We start from the raw sequence: 12,500 nt of genomic DNA, 5'->3' as shown, positions 1-12,500 counted from the left end.
GATTACATTGCAGTCCACGAGGAGACCGCGTGGCAGGCTGACCACCTGTTACGCGAGTGCAGCGTCAAAAGGACCTTGTGGCTACAAGGAGCCAAGGTAAGTTGCTAGCTAGCATTAAACTTACCTTATAAAAATCAATCAATCTTCACATAATCACTACACATGGTTGATGATATTACTAGTGGCCTCTCATGCCCAGAGAGAGGCCTGTTCCTTGATAGGGAGTTAGGGCCTTTAGGCCTGTATGTGTCCTCTTATGCCCAGAGAGAGGCCTGTTCCTACTAGCTTGTCCTGCGTTGCAGGGTATCGGTATCGGCGTTGAAAAATCATAATCGGTTGACGTCTAGTTTAAACTATGGCCTAATACACATTGTTGTACTTATTCCATTACTATGATATATAAGAGTGGATAGAATGTCCTAGTCTCTAGGAGCTGCAGTGCAGCATAGAATTATAGACATGGAAAACTGCCTACGTTGCATAACCCCCAACCCCCCATAAACACACGTCAGCATCCTGGACTTCCTGCTCCTCTTGGCTTCTTCTGACCATTATAGACCATCTGCGGCAGAACACACACACATGCATGCAGAGAGAGTCCGGTGTGCCAGCACTGTGCCACGTTTTGGTGAACACCTTGGCAGAGCACAACTTTATATCATTCAGAGAATGACAGACGAGTTAGAGAGGGAAGAGGGAGAGAGACACCCTATATCATTCAGAGAATGACAGAAGAGTTAGAGAGGGAAGAGGGAGAGAGACACCATATATCATTCAGAGAATGACAGAAGAGTTAGAGAGGGAAGAGGGAGAGAGACACCCTATATCATGCAGAGAATGACAGAAGAGTTAGAGAGGGAAGAGGGAGAGAGACACCCTATATCATTCAGAGAATGACAGAAGAGTTAGAGAGGGAAGAGGGAGAGAGACACCCTATATCATTCAGAGAATGACAGAAGAGTTAGAGAGGGAAGAGGGAGAGAGACACCCTATATCATTCAGAGAATGACAGAAGAGTTAGAGAGGGAAGAGGGAGAGAGACACCCTATATCATTCAGAGAATGACAGAAGAGTTAGAGAGGGAAGAGGGAGAGAGCAACTGAGTAGAGGGAGAAGATGGAGAGAGCAGAGAGGAGAGGTTCTGTGTTGGGTTGCCAGGCAACCAGGCTTTGTGCGGTATGCGGGGCAAGGGGGTGAGAGGAGAGGAGGAGGGGAAGGAAAGGAAAGGAGAGAGGATGTCATGTCTCCACAGTGAGAAGAAATGTCAGGAAGATGGAGAGACAGGTGAAGATGGCTACTTCCTCCTCTTTTGCTATGGAGAGTAGTAAACACAATCACACAACACAGTGGATGAAGCTGGTCCCAGCAGGTCCTGTATTGTCACTGGAGGACCATTGTAAACAAAAGCTAGCATCATTATTAGGACTGAGGACAACACAGAGGATGACTCACTGTGGCCGAGATTCAATCCGATGTGTTCGCATTCACAGTAAAAGTGGCATATGTCAGCTCAATAAAAATAAATTGAAACCCAGCCTATGGTTCCATGTCCCAGACAGGCTGTGTACAGTTACAGTTCATCTCTGTCTGTAAATAGCACACCCGACTACCTCATCCCCATATTATTACTTACCCTCTTGTTCTTTGCAACCCAGTATCTCTACTTGCACATCATCATCTGCACATATATCACTCCAGTATTAATGCTAAATTGTAATTATTTTCACCTCTAGGGCCTATTTATTGCCTACCTCCCTACTCTTCTACATTTTCACACACTGTACATAGATCTTTCTATTTTTATTTTATTTTGTGTTATTGACTGTACGTTGTTTATGTGTGACTCTGTGTTGTTGATTTTGTCGCACTGCCTTGCTTTATCTTGGCCAGGTCGCATTTGTAAAATGAGAACTTGTTCTCAACCGTCTCCTCTTTCTTTCTCTCACACTCTCCTCTTTCTCTTTCTCTCTCTCTCTCCTCTTTCTCTCTCTCTCTCTCTCTCTCTCTCTCTCTCTCTCTCTCTCTCTCTCCCTCTCCTCTTTCACCCTCTTCCACTCCTCTTTCTCTCTCCCTCATCTTTCTTTCTCTCTATCTCTCCCTCTCCTCTTTCTCTTTCTCTCTCTCCTCTTTCTCTCTCGCTCGCTCACTCTCTCTCTCTCTCTCCTCTTTCTCTCTCTCGCTCGCTCTCTCTCCTCTTTCTCTCTCCCTCTCCCTCTCCTCTTTCTCCCTCTCCCTCTCCTCTTTCTCTCTCTTCCTCTCCTCTTTCTCTCTCTCTCCATCTCCTCTTTCTCTCCCTCTCCCTCTCCTCTTTCTCCCTCTCCCTCTCCTCTTTCTCTCTCTTCCTCTCCTCTTTCTCTCTCTCTCCCTCTCCTCTTTCTCTCTCTCTCCATCTCCTCTTTCTCTCTCTCTCCATCTCCTCTTTCTCTCTCTCCCTCTCCTCTATCTCTCTCTCCCTCTCCTCTTTCTCCTTCTCCCTCTCCTCTTTCTCCTTCTCCCTCTCCTCTTTCTTTCTCTCTCTCTCTCCCCTATCTCTCTCTCTCTTTCTTTTCTCTCTGTCTCTCTCTCCCTCTCCTCTTTCTCTCTCTCTCTCCCTCTCCTCTTTTTCTCGCTCTCTCTCCTCTTCGTCTCTCTCCCTCTCCTCTTTCTTTCTTTCTCTCTCTCCCTCTCCTCTTTCTTTCTCTCTCTCTCCCTCTGCTCTTTCTTTCTCTCTATCTCTCCCTCTCCTCTTTCTCTTTCTCTCTCTCGCTCTCTCTCTTTCTCTCTCCTCTTTCTCTCTCTCTCTTTCTCTCTCACGCTCACTCTCACTCTCTCCTCTTTCTCTCTCTCTCTCCTCTTTCTCTTTCTCTCTCTCTCCCTCTCCTCTTTCTCTCTCTCCATCTCCTCTTTCTTTCCCTCTCTCTCCCTCTCCTCTTTCTCTCTCTCTCTCCTCTTTCTCTCTCTCCCTCTCCTCTTTCTCTCTCCCTCTCCTCTTTCTCTCTCTCCCTCTCCTCTTTCTCTCTCTCTCTCTCCTCTTTCTCTCTCCCTCTCCTCTTTCTTTCCCTCTCTCTCTCCCTCTCCTCTTTCTCTCTCTCTCTCTCTCCTCTTTCTCTCTGTCTCCCTCTCCTCTTTCTCTCCCTCTCCTCTTTCTCTCTCTCTCCCTCTCCTCTTTCTATCTCTCTCTTTCTCTCCTCTTTCTCTCTCCCTCTCCTCTTTCTTTCCCTCTCTCTCCCTCTCCTTTTTCTTTCTCTCTATCTCTCCCCTCCTCTTACTCTTTCTCTCTCCCTCTCCTCTTTCTCTCTCTCTCTCCTCTTTCTCTCTTTCTCCCTCCCTTTTTCTCTCTCTCTCCCTCTCCTCTTTATTTCTCTCTCTCTCTCCCTCTCCTCTTTCTTTCACTCTTTCTCTCCCTCTCTTTCTTTCTCTCGCTCTCTCCCTCTCCTCTTTCTTTTTCTCTCTCCCTCTCCTCTTTCTCTCTCTCTCTCCCTCCTCTTCCTTTATTTCTCTCTCCTCTTTCTCTCTCCCTCTCCTCTTTCTCTCTCTCTCCCTCCCTCTCCTCTTTCTCTCTCTCCCTATCCTCTTTCTCTCTCTCCTTCTCCTCTTCCTTTCTCTCTCTCCTCTTTCTTTCTCTCTTTCTCTCTCTCTCCTCTTTCTCTCTTTCTCCCTCCCTTTTTCTCTCTCTCTCTCCCTCTCCTCTTTCTTTCTCTCTCTCTCTCTCCCTCTCCTCCTTCTCTCTCTCCCTCTCCTCTTTATTTCTCTCTCTCCCTCTCCTCTTTCTTTCTCTCTCTCTCTCCCTCTCCTCTTTCTCTTTCTCTCTCCCTCTCCTCTTATTTTATTTCTCTCTCTCCTCTTTCTCTCCCTCTCCTCTTTCTTTCTCTCTCTCTCCCCTATCTCTCTCTCTCTCTCTTTTCTCTCTGTCTCTCTCTCCCTCTCCTCTTTTTCTCTCTCTCTCTCCTCTTCGTCTCTCTCCCTCTCCTCTTTCTTTCTTTCTCTCTCTCCCTCTCCTCTTTCTTTCTCTCTCTCTCCCTCTGCTCTTTCTTTCTCTCTATCTCTCCCTCTCCTCTTTCTCTTTCTCTCTCTCGCTCTCTCTCTTTCTCTCTCCTCTTTCTCTCTCTCTCTTTTTCTCTCTCGCTCGCTCTCACTCTCTCCTCTTTCTCTCTCTCTCTTCTCTTTCTCTCTCTCTCTCCCTCTCCTCTTTCTCTCTCTCCCTCTCCTCTTTCTTTCCCTCTCTCTCCCTCTCCTCTTTCTCTCTCTCTCTCTCCTCTTTCTCTCTCCCTCTCCTCTTTCTTTCCCTCTCTCTCCCTCTCCTCTTTCTCTCTCTCTCTCCTCTTTCTCTCTCTCCCTCTCCTCTTTCTCTCTCCCTCTCCTCTTTCTCTCTCTCCCTCTCCTCTTTCTCTCTCTCTCTCTCCTCTTTCTCTCTCCCTCTCCTCTTTCTTTCCCTCTCTCTCTCCCTCTCCTCTTTCTCTCTCTCTCTCTCTCCTCTTTCTCTCTGTCTCCCTCTCCTCTTTCTCTCCCTCTCCTCTTTCTCTCTCTCTCCCTCTCCTCTTTCTATCTCTCTCTTTCTCTCCTCTTTCTCTCTCCCTCTCCTCTTTCTTTCCCTCTCTCTCCCTCTCCTTTTTCTTTCTCTCTATCTCTCCCCTCCTCTTACTCTTTCTCTCTCCCTCTCCTCTTTCTCTCTCTCTCTCCTCTTTCTCTCTTTCTCCCTCCCTTTTTCTCTCTCTCTCCCTCTCCTCTTTATTTCTCTCTCTCTCTCCCTCTCCTCTTTCTTTCACTCTTTCTCTCCCTCTCTTTCTTTCTCTCGCTCTCTCCCTCTCCTCTTTCTTTTTCTCTCTCCCTCTCCTCTTTCTCTCTCTCTCTCCCTCCTCTTCCTTTATTTCTCTCTCCTCTTTCTCTCTCCCTCTCCTCTTTCTCTCTCTCTCCCTCCCTCTCCTCTTTCTCTCTCTCCCTATCCTCTTTCTCTCTCTCCTTCTCCTCTTCCTTTCTCTCTCTCCTCTTTCTTTCTCTCTTTCTCTCTCTCTCCTCTTTCTCTCTTTCTCCCTCCCTTTTTCTCTCTCTCTCTCCCTCTCCTCTTTCTTTCTCTCTCTCTCTCTCCCTCTCCTCCTTCTCTCTCTCCCTCTCCTCTTTATTTCTCTCTCTCCCTCTCCTCTTTCTTTCTCTCTCTCTCTCCCTCTCCTCTTTCTCTTTCTCTCTCCCTCTCCTCTTATTTTATTTCTCTCTCTCCTCTTTCTCTCCCTCTCCTCTTTCTTTCTCTCTCTCTCCCCTATCTCTCTCTCTCTCTCTTTTCTCTCTGTCTCTCTCTCCCTCTCCTCTTTTTCTCTCTCTCTCTCCTCTTCGTCTCTCTCCCTCTCCTCTTTCTTTCTTTCTCTCTCTCCCTCTCCTCTTTCTTTCTCTCTCTCTCCCTCTGCTCTTTCTTTCTCTCTATCTCTCCCTCTCCTCTTTCTCTTTCTCTCTCTCGCTCTCTCTCTTTCTCTCTCCTCTTTCTCTCTCTCTCTTTTTCTCTCTCGCTCGCTCTCACTCTCTCCTCTTTCTCTCTCTCTCTTCTCTTTCTCTCTCTCTCTCCCTCTCCTCTTTCTCTCTCTCCCTCTCCTCTTTCTTTCCCTCTCTCTCCCTCTCCTCTTTCTCTCTCTCTCTCTCCTCTTTCTCTCTCCCTCTCCTCTTTCTTTCCCTCTCTCTCTCCCTCTCCTATTTCTCTCTCTCCCTCTCCTATTTCTCTCTCTCACTCTCCTCTTTCTCTCTCTCTCTCTCCTCTTTCTCTCTCTCCCTCTCCTCTTTCTCTCTCCCTCTCCTCTTTCTCTCTCCCTCCCTCTCCTCTTTCTCTCTCTCCCTATCCTCTTTCTCTCTCTCCTTCTCCTCTTCCTTTCTCTCTCTCCTCTTTCTTTCTCTCTTTCTCTCTCTCTCCTCTTTCTCTCTTTCTCCCTCCCTTTTTCTCTCTCTCTCTCCCTCTCCTCTTTCTTTCTCTCTCTCTCTCCCTCTCTTCCTTCTCTCTCTCCCTATCCTCTTTATTTCTCTCTCTCTCCCTCTCCTCTTTCTTTCTCTCTCTCTCCCTCTCCTCCTTCTCTCTCTCCCTCTCCTCTTTATTTCTCTCTCTCCCTCTCCTCTTTCTTTCTCTCTCTCTCTTCCTCTCCTCTTTCTCTCTCTCCCTATCCTCTTTCTCTCTCTCCTTCTCTTCCTTTCTCTCTCTCCTCTTTCTTTCTCTCTTTCTCTCTCTCTCCTCTTTCTCTCTTTCTCCCTCCCCTTTTCTCTCTCTCTCCCTCTCCACTTTCTTTCTCTCTCTCTCTCTCCATCTCCTCCTTCTCTCTCTCCCTCTCCTCTTTATTTCGCTCTCTCTCCCTCTCCTCTTTCTTTCTCTCTCTCTCTCTCCCTCTCCTCCTTCTCTCTCTCCCTCTCCTCTTTCTCTCTCCCTCTCCTCTTCCTTTATTTCTCTCTCTCCTCTTTCTCTCCCTCTCCTCTTTCTTTCTCTCTTCAACTCCCCCTCTCTATCTCCCCCTATCTCTCTCTCTCTCTTTTCTCTCTGTCTCTCTGTCCCTCTCCTCCTTTCTCTTTCTCTCTTCCTCTCCTCTTTCTCTCTCTCTCTCGATCCTCCCTCTAGCTGATCTCTAGTGATGCAGACGGAGCCATACAGAGAGCGGGTCGTTTCCGAGTGGAGAATGGCTCATCAGATGAGGTGAGGACCCCTACACGCACCCACATACACACTCACTGGTCTATAGTTATTTATTTCGATCTACAATGACCCATACATGACGCATGCAATTACACACACATACAAACACACACAGACATGGGGCGTATGGGGATGTGGTGATCAGTGTGTGTGTGTGTGTGTGTGTGTGTGTGTGTGTGTGTGTGTGTGTGTGTGTGATGTCATGAGCTGGTGAACAATTAAACAGTAAAAACTATGTCTTTGGATCAACCCCCAAAATAAATACTTTACGCTTCCAAATGTTACTACCTCCCAACGCTGAAAACTGTTACTACCTCCCAACGCTGAAAACTGTTACTACCTCCCAACGCTGAAAACTGTTACTACCTCCCAACGCTGAAAACTGTTACTACCTCCCAACGCTGAAAACTGTTACTACCTCCCAACGCTGAAAACTGTTCCTACCTCCCAACGCTGAAAACTGTTACTACCTCCCAACGCTGAAAACTGTTACTACCTCCCAACGCTGAAAACTGTTCCTACCTCCCAACGCTGAAAACTGTTACTACCTCCCAACGCTGAAAACTGTTACTACCTCCCAACGCTGAAAACTGTTCCTACCTCCCAACGCTGAAAACTGTTACTACCTCCCAACGCTGAAAACTGTTACTACCTCCCAACGCTGAAAACTGTTACTACCTCCCAACGCTGAAAACTGTTACTACCTCCCAACGCTGAAAACTGTTACTACCTCCCAACGCTGAAAACTGTTACTACCTCCCAACGCTGAAAACTGTTACTACCTCCCAACGCTGAAAACTGTTACTACCTCCCAACGCTTCCAAATGTTACTACCTCCCAACGCTGAAAACTGTTACTACCTCCCAACGCTGAAAACTGTTACTACCTCCCAACGCTGAAAAATGGTACTACCTCCCAACGCTGAAAACTGTTACTACCTCCCAACGCTGAAAACTGTTACTACCTCCCAACGCTTCCAAATGTTACTACCTCCCAACGCTTCCAAATGTTACTACCTCCCAACGCTGAAAACTGTTACTACCTCCCAACACTGAAAACTGTTACTACCTCCCAACGCTGAAAACTGTTACTACCTCCCAACGCTGAAAACTGTTACTACCTCCCAACACTGAAAACTGTTACTACCTCCCAACGCTGAAAACTGTTACTACCTCCCAACGCTGAAAACTGTTACTACCTCCCAACGCTGAAAACTGTTACTACCTCCCAACACTGAAAACTGTTACTACCTCCCAACGCTGAAAACTGTTACTACCTCCCAACGCTGAAAACTGTTACTACCTCCCAACGCTGAAAACTGTTACTACCTCCCAACACTGAAAACTGTTACTACCTCCCAACGCTGAAAACTGTTACTACCTCCCAACGCTGAAAACTGTTACTACCTCCCAACGCTGAAAACTGTTACTACCTCCCAACGCTGAAAACTGTTACTACCTCCCAACACTGAAAACTGTTACTACCTCCCAACGCTGAAAACTGTTACTACCTCCCAACGCTGAAAACTGTTACTACCTCCCAACGCTGAAAACTGTTACTACCTCCCAACACTGAAAACTGTTACTACCTCCCAACGCTGAAAACTGTTACTACCTCCCAACGCTGAAAACTGTTACTACCTCCCAACGCTGAAAACTGTTACTACCTCCCAACACTGAAAACTGTTACTACCTCCCAACGCTGAAAACTGTTACTACCTCCCAACGCTGAAAACTGTTACTACCTCCCAACGCTGAAAACTGTTACTACCTCCCAACACTGAAAACTGTTACTACCTCCCAACGCTGAAAACTGTTACTACCTCCCAACGCTGAAAACTGTTACTACCTCCCAACGCTGAAAACTGTTACTACCTCCCAACGCTGAAAACTGTTACTACCTCCCAACTCTTCCAAATGTTACTACCTCCCAACGCTGAAAACTGTTACTACCTCCCAACGCTGAAAACTGTTACTACCTCCCAACGCTGAAAACTGTTACTACCTCCCAACGCTGAAAACTGTTACTACCTCCCAACGCTGAAAACTGTTACTACCTCCCAACGCTGAAAACTGTTACTACCTCCCAACGCTGAAAACTGTTACTACCTCCCAACGCTGAAAACTGTTCCTACCTCCCAACGCTGAAAACTGTTACTACCTCCCAACGCTGAAAACTGTTACTACCTCCCAACGCTGAAAACTGTTCCTACCTCCCAACGCTGAAAACTGTTACTACCTCCCAACGCTGAAAACTGTTACTACCTCCCAACGCTGAAAACTGTTACTACCTCCCAACGCTGAAAACTGTTACTACCTCCCAACGCTGAAAACTGTTACTACCTCCCAACGCTGAAAACTGTTACTACCTCCCAACGCTGAAAACTGTTACTACCTCCCAACGCTGAAAACTGTTACTACCTCCCAACTCTGAAAAATTTTACTACCTCCCAACGCTGAAAACTGTTACTACCTCCCAACGCTGAAAACTGTTACTACCTCCCAACGCTGAAAACTGTTACTACCTCCCAACGCTGAAAACTGTTACTACCTCCCAACACTGAAAACTGTTACTACCTCCCAACGCTGAAAACTGTTACTACCTCCCAACGCTGAAAACTGTTACTACCTCCCAACGCTGAAAACTGTTACTACCTCCCAACGCTGAAAACTGTTACTACCTCCCAACGCTGAAAACTGTTACTACCTCCCAACGCTTCCAAATGTTACTACCTCCCAACGCTGAAAACTGTTACTACCTCCCAACGCTGAAAACTGTTACTACCTCCCAACGCTTCCAAATGTTACTACCTCCCAACGCTACCAAATGTTACTACCTCCCAACGCTGAAAAATGTTACTACCTCCCAACTCTTCCAAATGTTACTACCTCCCAACGCTGAAAACTGTTACTACCTCCCAACGCTTCCAAATGTTACTACCTCCCAACGCTACCAAATGTTACTACCTCCCAACGCTGAAAAATGTTACTACCTCCCAACTCTTCCAAATGTTACTACCTCCCAACGCTGAAAAATGTTACTACCTCCCAACTCTTCCAAATGTTACTACCTCCCAATGCTGAAAAATGTTACTACCTCCCAACGCTGAAAACTGTTACTACCTCCCAAAGCTGAAAACTGTTACTACCTCCCAACTCTGAAAAATTTTACTACCTCCCAACACTGAAAACTGTTACTACCTCCCAACGCTGAAAACTGTTACTACCTTCCAACTCTGAAAAATGTTACTACCTCCCAACGCTGAAAACTGTTACTACCTCCCAACGCTGAAAAGTGTTTTTACCTCCCAACGCTGAAAACTGTTACTACCTCCCAACGCTGAAAAATGTTACTACCTCCCAACGCTGAAAACTGTTACTACCTCCCAACGCTACCAAATGTTACTACCTCCCAATGCTACCAAATGTTACTACCTCCCAACGCTACCAAATGTTACTACCTCCCAACGCTTCCAAATGTTACTACCTCCCAACGCTGAAAAATGTTACTACCTCCCAACACTGAAAAATGTTACTACCTCCCAATGCTGAAAAATGTTACTACCTCCCAACGCTACCAAATGTTACTACCTCCCAACGCTACCAAATGTTACTACCTCCCAACGCTGAAAAATGTTGCTACCTCCCAACGCTTCCAAATGTTACTACCTCCCAACGTTGAAAAATGTTACTACCTCCCAACGCTGAAAAATGTTACTACCTCCCAACGCTTCCAAATGTTACTACCTCCCATTGCTGAAAAATGTTACTACCTCCCAACGTTGAAAAATTGTACTACCTCCCAACGCTGAAAAATGTTACTACCTCCCAACGCTTCCAAATGTTACTACCTCCCAACGCTGAAAAATGTTACTACCTCCCAACTCTTCCAAATGTTACTACCTCCCAACGCTGAAAAATGTTACTACCTCCCAACGCTTCCAAATGTTACTACCTCCCAACGCTTCCAAATGTTACTACCTCCCAACGCTGAAAAATGTTACTACCTCCCAAAGCTTGCAAATGTTACGACCTCCCAACGCTACCAAATGTTACTACCTCCCAACGCTACCAAATGTTACTACCTCCCAACGCTGAAAAATGTTACTACCTCCCAATTCTTCCAAATGTTACTACCTCCCAACGTTGAAAAATTTTACTACCTCCCAACGCTGAAAAATGTTACTACCTCCCAACCCTACCAAATGTTACTACCTCCCAACGCTGAAAAATGTTACTACCTCCCAACTCTTCCAAATGTTATTACCTCCCAACGCTGAAAAATGTTACTACCTCCCAACGCTTCCAAATGTTACTACCTCCCAACGTTGAAAAATTTTACTACCTCCCAACGCTGAAAAATGTTACTACCTCCCAACCCTACCAAATGTTACTACCTCCCAACGCTGAAAAATGTTACTACCTCCCAACTCTTCCAAATGTTATTACCTCCCAACGCTGAAAAATGTTACTACCTCCCAACGCTTCCAAATGTTACTACCTCCCAACGCTACCAAATGTTACTACCTCCCAACGCTACCAAATGTTACTACCTCCCAACGCTGAAAAATGTTACTACCTCCCAACTCTTCCAAATGTTACTACCTCCCAACGTTGAAAAATTTTACTACCTCCCAACGCTGAAAAATGTTACTACCTCCCAACGCTACCAAATGTTACTACCTCCCAACGCTACCAAATGTTACTACCTCCCAACGCTACCAAATGTTACTACCTCCCAACGCTACCAAATGTTACTACCTCCCAACGCTACCAAATGTTACTACCTCCCAACGCTACCAAATGTTACTACCTCCCAACGCTACCAAATGTTACTATCTCCCAACGTTGAAAAATGTTACTACCTCCCAATGTTGAAAAATGTTACTACCTCCCAACGCTGAAAAATGTTACTACCTCCCAACGCTTCCAAATGTTACTACCTCCCAACGCTACCAAATTTTACTACCTCCCAACGCTGAAAAATGTTACTACCTCCCAACGCTGAAAAATGTTACTACCTCCCACCTCTGAAAAATGTTACTACCTCCCAACGCTGAAAAATGTTACTACCTCCCAACGCTGAAAACTGTTACTACCTCCCAATTCTGAAAAATCTATATCTATCAACAAAGGAGCTGATTGTGGACTTCAAGAAACAGCAGAGGGAGCACCCCCCTGTCCACATCGATGGGACCGCAGTGGAGAAGATGAAAAGCTTCATGTTCTTCGGCGTACACATCACTGACAATCTGAAATGGTCCACCCACACAGACATTGTGGTGATGAAGGAGCAACAACGCCTCTTCAACCTCAAGAAGCTGAAGAAATTTGGCTTGGTCCCTAAGACCCTCACAAACTTTTACAGATGCACAATTGAGAGCATCCTGTCGGGGGTGGAGCAGTCTGTCAAACACATCACCGGGGGCACACTGCCTGCCCTCCAGGACACCTACAGCACCCGATGTCACAGGAAGGCCAAAAAGATCATCAAGGACATCAAACACCCGAGCTACTGCCTCTTCACGCTGCTATCATCCAGAAGGCGAGGTCAGTACAGGTACATCAAAGCTGGGACCGGGAGACTGAAAAACAGCTTCTATCTCAAGGCCATCAGAATGTTAAATAGCCATCACTAGCCGGATACCACTCGGTTGCGCAACCCTGCATCTTAGAGGCTGCTGCCCTGTGTAAATAGACATAGAATCCTTGATGATCTTCTTGGCCTTCCTGTGACATCCTAATCTATTGATTTCTTTTGACTGGGAATATATGTTGGTCACAGATTTTTTTTTAAAAGGTATAGGCATGGATCAGAAAGCCAGTCAGTATCTGGTGTGACCACCGCTTGTCTCATGCAGTGT

General features: G+C 46.3%; 1 protein-coding gene across 5 annotated transcripts in view; it reads left to right on the top strand.

Annotated features, from left to right (window-relative positions):
- The window catches only part of garnl3 (GTPase activating Rap/RanGAP domain like 3), a 182,360-nt gene that overhangs the window by 71,420 nt on the left and 98,440 nt on the right, over positions 1 to 12,500 (top strand). For all 5 annotated transcript variants that reach the window (XM_036976924.1, XM_036976923.1, XM_036976921.1 and 2 more), the window contains exon 3: positions 6,563 to 6,637. In XM_036976924.1, the coding sequence (XP_036832819.1) occupies positions 6,563 to 6,637 (75 nt within the window). The remainder of the gene's footprint in view (positions 1 to 6,562; positions 6,638 to 12,500) is intronic.

The sequence above is a fragment of the Oncorhynchus mykiss genome, chromosome 5, assembly GCF_013265735.2.
Source record: "Oncorhynchus mykiss isolate Arlee chromosome 5, USDA_OmykA_1.1, whole genome shotgun sequence".
NCBI classification, from domain to species: domain Eukaryota; kingdom Metazoa; phylum Chordata; class Actinopteri; order Salmoniformes; family Salmonidae; genus Oncorhynchus; species Oncorhynchus mykiss.
The sequence above is the reverse complement of the archived record's forward strand: the minus strand, read 5'-3'. Positions and strand labels throughout refer to the sequence as shown.